The 10,478-nt window shown below is 41.8% G+C and overlaps 1 protein-coding gene across 10 annotated transcripts in view; it reads right to left on the bottom strand.

Annotated features, from left to right (window-relative positions):
* Window positions 1–1,730: 1,730 nt before the first annotated feature.
* Window positions 1,731–10,478, bottom strand: part of DCUN1D4 (defective in cullin neddylation 1 domain containing 4) — a 75,756-nt gene continuing 67,008 nt past the window's right edge. For 4 of the 10 annotated variants that reach the window (XM_069594084.1, XM_069594087.1, XM_069594091.1 and 1 more), the window contains 4 exons: window positions 7,373–7,477; window positions 5,199–5,301; window positions 4,993–5,087; window positions 1,731–3,993 (listed from right to left, as the gene is read on the bottom strand). In XM_069594084.1, coding sequence (XP_069450185.1) covers window positions 5,032–5,087; window positions 5,199–5,301; window positions 7,373–7,477 — 264 coding nt within the window. In that variant the 3' untranslated portion in view covers window positions 1,731–3,993; window positions 4,993–5,031. Of the gene's footprint in view, window positions 5,088–5,198; window positions 5,302–7,372; window positions 7,478–10,478 lie in introns of all 10 variants that reach the window. The other 6 variants (XM_069594082.1, XM_069594086.1, XM_069594089.1 and 3 more) reach the window with 2 other exon arrangements.

The raw sequence follows: 10,478 nt of genomic DNA, 5'->3' as shown, positions 1-10,478 counted from the left end.
ATCTTTGTGTACACTGCTGCACCTCCTTAGGGACAGTTCTTGGATCAGTCCCCACAATGCCCAACTCTCCAAAAGGGACACTCAGTTCCAACTAAGTCAGTATCTTTCTGGCCTACCATGTATAACTGATAAGGTGCCACTTACACCCAATCACCATAAGACCTTCCATCCAGAGGTGAGGTGAGGTGAAGTCGCTCAGTTGTGTCCAACTCTTTGCGATCCCGTGGACTGTAACCTACTAGGCTTCTCTGTCCATGGGATTCTCCAGGCAAGAATACTGGAGTGGATTGCCATTCCCTTTTCCAGAGGATCTTCCTGACCCAGGGATCAAACCCGGGTCTCCTGCATTGCAGGCAGATTCTTTACTGTTTTGAGCTACAGGGAAGTCCTCCATGATAGGATAACCCTTGTCCAAATCCTACTCTCGAGGTAGGATATGTAGGAGCCAACAAGTAATGAAGCCAAAATAAATAATGGGCCATCAAGAGGGAAAAAAACACAGTGGCTTTCAATATACTATTAGAAGTTAGACCAAAACTCTTTGGAGAGTTAGTTCACTGGTAACAAGTACAACTACAGCTCTCTTTAATCATCATACATTTATCGTAAGACTTCTACAGAACACTAGTTTGAATTTCAGATATTCAGATTAGGCAATTCTGAGATGCCTCTGCTGGAAAGTGTCAGAGGGAAAACCAAACCTCTTCAGCATGCTTTCTCAAGGCCAGAGTTCTTCATAATCCACTCTCCAGGGAGCAACTGCAAAAGAATTTCCTTCAGAGGACTGAATACATTTCTTTGGGAAAAGAGATTTACATTTTAAATGATGTTTAAAAAAAATTTCCATTTAATTACTACAGTCAATTTTTGTTTTTCAGTTTCCAATTATTATTCTCAGCACAGGCTACTTACCATAATTTCTCAGCAAGTACACTTCTATACATGGGATGATTTTATTTTTTGTTAAGGCAACTGAAAATAAATGTTAGGAACCAACTGGGGGTGGGGGGTTGGGGGCGGGGAACCCAAAGTATTGTCTGTTGAATGTGCCTGAAGCGGTGAACATGCCTTATTTTGGAATACCTCCTGCACCACAAGCGTAGCTTAGGTACACAGGGCCAGAAAGCCTGATGTATTGTTTGCTCACGTGATAGGTTTCTTTTTTCTTTCCTTTCTAGCTATAACAAAGTTCCAAGGGCAATTCTTTTCTAAAGAAATCACAAAAGCTTCCCTCTAAGCTTCTGCCTAAAAGTTATTCTTCCCACCAGAATTTGGGAAGAACATTCAAATGAGTCATTTCAGTATGATATAACCACGTCACAGCACCATGGGAACTAGGTCCTACCTTTCTATAGGTTCAAACAAATGAAGAAAGTTCAGAAGGAGATGTTTCCCACCTCACTTTTGTAGCCTTGGGGCTGACTTGATGATACATGAAATACTTTAAAACTACCTTGTGTGTTGTGCTTAGTTGCTCGGCCATGTCTGACCCTTTGCGACCCCATGGGCTGCAGCCCGCCAGGCTCCTCTGGGGATTCTCCAGGCAATAATACTGAAGTGGGTTTGCCATGCCCTTCTCCAGGGGATCTCCCCAACCCAGGGAGAGAACCCAGGTCTCCTGCACTGCAGGCGGATTCTTTACTGTCTGAGCCACCCAGGGAAGTTTAAAACTACCTTAAGGGGTTTTTAAAGAGAAAGCCACGAAAAGAGAAAAATAAACAGATCAGTTCTGAAATCAAACACAAATAACTTTTTTATTTATGGGGTATTGTTTTACATCAATTCCATTAAAACCTAAAACCAGTTTGCTGTACTCAAGTTAGGTGGCATAACAATATTTCAGTTAAGCTGGGAGTCACAGACTTGCACACGTTTATGAAGGTGATGCAAATACTGACGACACGAAGCATTCACAGTTACAGGTTAGCTGCAGTTCACTGACAGTAACCCCCGAGAGAAATGACTTCATGAAAAGAAGCAACCCACATTTTGGTCTCATTTACAGACACCCAACAATTTAGTTGGTCAATGGATTCTATACATTTATTATACAACATATGAAAGAATAAAAGATAAGGCTTACAGAGGTATTTTAGCAGTTGTAAGAGTAAAAACCAAGGGCACAAACTAACTTTTAAAGCTTTCTGTATAAACTTCAAAAGCACTGTTAAGATGGAGACTGAGAGGCAACAGAAGTCTGTTGTTAATCCAGATCCTAGAAGTCTGTCTAGTCAGCTTTATAAAAACTTAGTTCAGAGGTCATGCTTCAAATAAGCTGCACGTAACGTTATAGAGGGTGATTATGGCAAATAAAATAATGCAATTTCTGACCTACCGCAACAGTAAACATCTAAAAGTTGGATTCCATTATCACAGAGTATTGCAACGTGGAGGCCAAAACACGACAGAAAGAGAGAAAGGGTGGAGATGTAGGTGATAAAGAAAAACCAGAAAAAGGCACCCTCATTTACTTAGCATTTGCCCATAAATAAGTGCTTGGTGACTGCTCAACTTATGTAACTTAGGGAGATTTTTATGAAAAAATATCTTATTACTTCTGGCTCTTCCTCCCCTTAAAAATAACTGCATAAAATCACAGAAACCAAGGGCAAGCACGCTGCAGTCACATTTATTTTTCAAGGGAATTCAGAGATTATTTGGCCTTTTCTAAATAGGCAAGATCATCCTTTTGGAATACTTACTTCCATGTTACACATCATGAAATAATTTTTGCTTAGCTTTTCCAAAACCCCTGTCATCAAAATGTTCAATGTGTGTTAAAATGTAACATTTTCCCTGTAGCCACCCTCTTATTTTGGGATTAACTGTGCTTACTGTTAAAAAATTTTCCAGTTTCTTACAGTACCTTTGAAAATAATTTCATTGATGATTTCTATTTGCTTTAAACAAAACTAGAGTTGATCGAATTTAAGAACTGCTGCCTTTAAAGTGTGATTTGTTAACTTCATGGGATCCTTTTGAAAATGAATCAAGTTCTTTACAGGCTGGAACCTGCCTATAGCCAATTGCCAACGGAGTTAACAGGCACCCGTCGGAATGGAAGCCCTTTCAACACGCTGGTCTCAGGAGCTGTGCTTGCTGTCAACGTCTTCTGTTCTTTTCAGGGATGAATTTGTGCAAACTGGTGTGAATGTGTAAAGTAGAAGGGGAGTCTACAGCTTCTAAACAAGGAATGATTAAGTATGCTTAATCACTACAGAGTTTTTCAAACTTCTGGTTTATTTCACAGCAAACCAAACCTTTCTATTTGGTAGAAAAAGGAGGTGAATTTCATTCTACCAGATCATGATTTTGTATATGCACACACACTGTATATACATACAAAATTCCTGTCTTTGGCGGTTCAGTTAGGGAAAAACAAAATATGAAAATCTGAACACTGTTTGCAAAGAAACTATGAAGTCGTGGTCAAACAGTAGCATTGTCTGTGTGCTTTACTCATATAATGCCATTTAAAGGTTCACATTTGACCCAAAAGGTTTTGGGGCCAGGTTTTGAAATAATCTGAACCTCTTCCAACTGTCACATGTTCAGTCATGGATTCTGCTCACAACTATGCATTTACTTGCTCAAATGCACCAGTAGCTTTTACTTGGTTCTAAGTCATTAGACTGTCTAATGACGGTCTAAGTCATTAGACTACTGTGTTCTCACAAAACTTTAGGGACTAAATTAAGTCATTCAATAGCACCAGAGAGTTGAGGGAGAAGCATGTTTTTTATACATTTCCTTGAGAAGGGCTAAGACAAGAAAAGAAAAAAACAAAAACATAAAATACAAACCTAAAAATACCGTCCCGTTTACTTCTGTTTCCTTACCCACATAAATAATGGCTATCACCTCTCTGTACATATTACTCAGGTAATGACGAGCGGCCCCTCCAGGAAAGGTCCTACCGTGTAATAGAGTTTTTAGCTCAATGCTGGTGGTGTCGTGTCCACTGCCTGCAATGGACATTCTGCCAGGAAAAGCCTAGCATGAAAGAAACAAAAAAAGGAAAACAAAACAAAACACCTCTCACTTATAGTATAGTTCTTCCCCCCACCCGCCCCCGCAAAACTAGAAAATCAGACACCATGAAAGCTTAACTAAAAATTCAAGCCACAACTAAAAGTGCTCTGCAGTTATAAATTGCCAGCAAACCATTAGGTTTTCATGGAGGCGGCAAAATAAATTTTACTTAGAATGGCATAGAAAGCATCAGCAGACCAAACACTGACTAGAAGAATGCAAAAGGGGGGGGGGGGAAGCACTAAAAAAGTGTACAAGGGTTTAAAACCAATGGGAAAAAAGGTGCAATTGTAATTTGTTCATCTGTACCTATATTCAAACTATGACAGCTTTAACATTAGAAAATCAAAACCTATATACTGCATGGTGGAAATGATTTGTGGCATGGTATGGGTCTATATGTTCAATTATTCTAACTTTCATCATTTCAAAATGCTAATATTTAAGTAAACCAAATTAGATTTGGCATAGCGCCTCTGAAAAGTTACGACTCCCACCTCCTTCCAAAGTTGGCCTCTTAAATAATAAGGTTAATTCTGGCAACATTTGCATATGGTAATAGCTGTTCTGTCTTGTGTTCTGAAATGCTACATTTTGAGACCAAAGAAAAGTGTAATTGGGTCATTTGAAAAAAGGGACTAGAAATATGCCACAAAAATTATTTTACAATACATTTTTGCAGAAATAATCTCTAGGTGAAGCTTTGTCTTTTTATACACATATACAAAATTTAAACAGCAATATACACATAATCACAGTGAGGACGTTGGCAAATTCACCAATCTGTAGTGTAAATACAAACTGCAAAGCAGCCTTCCAAGAGAACAATGCTACACAGCAAGCAGAGCTGGCCCATTCAATAGCAAACACCAACACGTCCCTGCCAAAGGGAGACAGTGCAAGAAAAGCAGCATGCGGCTTGGATACAAACAGCAATTTATGGCTAATGGTTGACATAACTGTGGTAACAGTGACTCTCTCGCTGCTATGCATAAAGTCCTAGGACATCTGTTTGTCTTTATACCACTCCACAAACTCGTCCAACAAAACTGGCCCTGAAGAGAGAGAGAAGAGAGGGAGGGAACAACACAGCTATGAGACTTCTCAGAGGCTGAGGAGCAAATGCGCGGGAGACAGGGGGAAAACAACACCCGCCCAGTACTTACACGCTCCATCTTCATCATAGTTGCTGAGGTCAAGGTTAATTGTTCTGCTAAACTCTAGCACATTGCACCACTGGTCTTTATTAATAACTTTATATTTTGATTGCTGGTGGAGGAAAAATAATATGAATTACTAACACAACAAATCAGACAGTTTCAACTGCTGTGACAATCAACTTGATAACAGCTCACAAAGGTCCATTTGAGGGGTGTTAGGCACCATGCTAGGAGAAGGGTGAGTGATGGCGAGAAGGGAACTTTGGATGACAATTTTAATTACAAAAATATTATGGGGGCTCAACATAAAACAACAAATGCATCAAAGAAACACATCTTTACATCCCTAGAAGTGCAACTGCTAGATGGCAAAAGCCCTTTTATGTAAAAGAGGGATAATATCCATTTCACAGAGATGTGGTAAGGCTTAAGGCAGATAATTTCTATAATTTATGAAAAGCACCTTATTGAGTGTGTGGCACACAGTAAGTGCTAAATAAAGAGTTGCTCCCATTAACAGGCCCTGACATGAACATCATGCTTCCTGTCAAGCTGTCAGCTAACGGCACATGCCACTGTGGGTTTACTCAACGAGACCTTGCTAAGAGCTGCAAGCAGTCTCAGGACTAGGTGGTCCAGCCACTGAAGAGTTATTGTTCTAATAATTAAAAACTTGAGTCTGATCATAAAAGGACTAAGAACAGCCATGAAATAGTTTTTCTCTTCCTCCCAGACAGGAAAAAGGACACATGCATATTTCAAAATACAGTATTCCTGTATAAAAATCTAAAAATAAAACCCAGTCTGATAATTCTTAAATCTTTGCCACTGAAACTGGGAACACTGGAAAACAAGTACATAAAAAGCAAAGAGAGTTGAGCCAATGGTTTGGAGGATGCAAACACAGGAAAAGCTCAAATGAAAGGATTACTGGGTCCTTTTAAAAGAAAAATGCAAACTGGTGTGAGAGAGAGAACAAAGCACAGACTATAAGTGTAACTTTCTAAGCAACTAAAAGCAAAACCCAGTCACTGTTGATGGTGCTCCTGGAACTGTGTGAAGTCAAATCTGCTGTAGTCTTTTAGCTATAGAAGGACCTTCACACCCAGCCTTAAATTCTTCCCAGCCTCCTGAGATCAGGAGCCCATTGCTACTCACTTTCCAAATAAAGCTAACATTTTTGAGGATTGTCAGAGAAGCTGGAAGAGATCACTGGTATACATGGGCTGTCATGTAAACAAGTGCTTCTTATATTAAAAACTTGTTTTCATACCTTTCTTCAGGAATCCCAGTTAATAATGTTAAAAGCAAATTTCAATAACAGTTCTCCAAGGAGCCTGTCAGTTAGAAGTTTTTCTGGACCATTACACCAACAAGTTGTGAGGAAAATTATTTCAAGAGTGAAGCTGGAGTCAGGGTAAAGTCCAGGAATTTCTCCAAGATCCAACACCCTCTTCCTTTCAAGCAAAAAGCAATTTTTAAAGGGGTTTGGGGACTGGAGGGCAAGAAGGAGGCTATATATGACAACCCAAGTAACTCAGACTTTCAGCTCAAGTTCTTCCAGGTCTTAACAGTATTATTACATTGGCATCAGAGCCAGTTCCTAATAACCAGCAGCTCAGAATTTCTCTCATTAATACTTAGAGCAAACAAACGATAACAATGGAGGGAAGTGCTGGGTTCTTTCAAACACAAACATGAAGAAAATTTAAACTGCAGGAGATACCAAATGAAGGAACTGGCCACTGAGACTGAAGCTGCTTGGAGATGAGAGTGGGTAAGGACTTGTTACAGACTGAACTTAGTGAGAGAGTGGATGGCTGTTCTCTAACCTTCACTTCATCAAAGTGGAGCTTCATCTAAAGCCACAAAATAAGGTAAAGCTTGTCCCACTCTCGTTATAAAAAGCAGGAAATCTAAACACAAACAAAAGGGGGAAGAGAGAGGAAAGGCCAGAGCTGCGCTGTCTGGAGCATTTGCAGGGGGGCCGGGGGCGTGTGCAGTGCACACGTGGGGACGCTCGGGACTCGGGAATGTGCTCAGTGGCAGCAAGTGTGTCGCCACAGTTCCTACAGGCAGAGAAGTACGACAAACAGAAAAGTACAGAAAAGGACCAAGTAAAGCACACTTGGTAGTTCTAAGCAAGCAAACATACATTCCATAAAATAACAATTTAGTACCTCTAAGAACTGGTGAAAAACTGGAAAAAGGGGCCAGATTTTTCCTAGTAACAGTCCCAACATGCACTTGGCAGTGTTTATGTCTAGGCTTCGCTGGTCCTTTTCCTGTTTAACAAACAAAAACAAGGATGAGCCAAGTGCCCCCAAATAATCTGTTTCAACAATCCAAATTCCTATTTCACTTCAGTGAGGAATCAGTAAACAGCTCCTGTATCATACACCATAAAACCCTGAATCAAGACTAGGGTAGGGGGGAGGGGAGGTGGTCAGACATAATGGAAGGATTAAACAGTTTTGTACTATAGAGTTTTACTGTGAGAAAGATTCATATCAATTAAATGATTACCCTAATCTATGATTATTTCATGGGATATGATTGTTACCTGTGATTATTTCTTGGGATAAATAAAAATCCATAACTCAGTCACTAGCTGTTTGACATTTATGATTATTATCGACATCATAATTACTGATCCCCAAAACCTTTAACTTAACAGAGTTTAAAGGTTTCAAATTTCATGCTTAGGAATCAGGTTTCCTTGAAAAAAAATCTTTCTTCCACCAATTTTATTTCACTGGTAAATGTTTTTTTTGTACCTAAAAATGATGGAGTTCAGTGGAGCTCATAATGAACACTGGGGCACTGGAGAATCTTCCATCCCCCACCCTGGGGGAAAGCAGTATATCCACCTGTCTACCAGCCACAGTGCTTCTTACCTTAGATCTGCTGCATGCGACATCTCCTAGCAGAACACCCCTAACTAACAGCCAAGTGAAAGACGACATTGCATGAGGAATCCAGAAAAGACATTTACATAAACCTGAATGTGGGCAGATTAAGCTCCTTCTACGGATATTTACAATTAAGAATGCTAATTTCTCACTGATCTTTCTTACAAGATTCCATTTGGGAACTAAAAAGTGGGCAGTTTCTATGTAAAAGGACAGAGGACCTGGGACCCTGAGTGGTAACCTTAGACATCAAATGCTAGCTAGCCTCGTCATGGTATCTTAGTTTCAAAGAAAGTTTGCAAAAGTATCTTTCTACAAAGGGAGAAAGTGCCTGGCTGTTTCATGTGGAGTGGAATCTCAATGTTCACCAGATTAAAGGAGGATGCATGACCCCGTGGCAGCCACATATGCAGCCACACATACCTCCTGATAAAACTGTTACCTCAAGGATTCTAACAGTGAAGTGCTCTTGAGTACAAGGAGAATTTCTGGCCCTGACATTGATTTTAAAGTAAAGGACTTAAAACAATACAGCAAACGTAAGCGCCTCACTCAATAGCCAAGAATGGAGATGTGCGACGGGTCTGCCTTTTGGCCCCAGTTGTGCGGCACGATGACCACGCAACCACAGGCCGGGTCAGATGGCTCTCAGTCACCCGGCCCTGTCCTGGCCACACAGCTGAAGTCTGAGGCGGGCTCCACAGTTCAGGGCAAGGAGGGGCCTGCCCTCCGCAGCCTGTCCTGCCCTCCCCTGGCCACGTGCATGGCCCTGCTCAGGGGTGCAGGGCTCACTCCGAGGAGAGGACAACAGTGGGAAGGGCGCCCTGTGGGGGCCCCGCTTCTGCCCCCGAGCCTCATGGGGTGTTGCACTGCATGGCTCGTGCTTCCGCAATGCACTGTGCAAGGAAACAGCAGACTTCCTCTTGTCCTGTCACATGGGTGCAGCAGCAGCAGCATTCCCCGCTATGAAGCACCCTCCACAGTCCCATGGAAGAAACCCAGGGACCTGCTGGAAACGCACGCGGCACCACGGGACCGGGCACCAGTTGAACAACAGCTCAGGCAACGCTGGGCTGAGGGCATGGACGCTCTGGAAATGCTCTCCCTCTGAGGAGCCTGCAGTCACTCACTAGACCTAAAGTCGCCAGTCTTGCCCTGATACACACTGTGCCTTCTTCCAATACCATCCACGTCCCCATCACAATGGACATACACTAAGGTGACAGAAAAGAAGATACAGAGGACCTGGACAGACTCTTGGAAACAGTGCAACCATCTGACAAACTGGTGATCATGAAGGATTTCAATGCATGTGTTTGGCAGCGATGCCAAAACATGGAGGGAAGGCATCAGACTCACAGGGCCGGAAAGCTGAACAGCACTCACTCACTCCTGCTCTGCCAGGGTGCCAGCCAGCAGCTCGCAATCACTAACACCATCTTCTGCCTAGCAAACAAGAGAGAGATATTATGGAGGCACTCGCAATCTGAACAGTGGCATCTCGCTGATCACCAATGTTGCCTGTGGGGGGAGGTGAGGCTACGTGCAAATGACTATGACTGCAAACACTGCAGATTCCTGGGGACAGCACAACTGAGAGATCCCAGAGCAAACATCCACGAAACAGCAAAATGGAGACACGCCCGGGGGTTCTCTGACAGTGATCCTAATGGCATTCTCAAAGATGTTCCCAACTAAGTGAACTGAATCTCCCAGGATGCTATGAAGCAGCCATCAACACTGAGTGTTGTTTTTTTTTTTTTTAAGTCACCTTAACAAATCCAAGGAATACAGCTAAAAACATCTAGAAGCCCTTCAAAGGAAATTCAAATAATATGCTGTCAACACTGACCCTGTGATTCTGCTTGTGGAGCATCAGGGTGCAATAGGCAGACTTCGGCATCTCAAGGTCAGAATCTAAGCAGCAAGTACCTTGAGACAGACTGTCCAGTGTCAACCAGAACCCACAAAGGCCCATCAAGGCTAAGGGGAAAGCAGCAGAACCGCTCTCCCTGCCACCTCTTGACCCACAATGTGCAGGTATGGATTTCATGAAGTTTCATTTTTCTAAGACAACAAAACAAACAACTTTCATTGTATCTATCAAATACTAATAGGAACCAAGCAGGTTTCACACACACACACCAAAGATCTATTAACCCCCTACAATACACCACTAGAGTCTGCTTTGTGGTCTTCCTTAAACACACATTTTTAAAAGCAGTTACAAATGTTATTTGCAGCTGTAAAACCAAAGGATCCTACTCAGAATATTCTAAAAAGCTATGTTTCGTATATGGAATGAGAATGCACTCCTCAAGCTAAAGACTACTAACCACTAATGTAGTGAATAATGAAGTTTTATCAAGTTCTG

This window comes from Ovis canadensis, chromosome 6 (genome assembly GCF_042477335.2).
Source record: "Ovis canadensis isolate MfBH-ARS-UI-01 breed Bighorn chromosome 6, ARS-UI_OviCan_v2, whole genome shotgun sequence".
NCBI classification, from domain to species: Eukaryota; Metazoa; Chordata; class Mammalia; order Artiodactyla; family Bovidae; genus Ovis; species Ovis canadensis.
The sequence above is the reverse complement of the archived record's forward strand: the minus strand, read 5'-3'. Positions and strand labels throughout refer to the sequence as shown.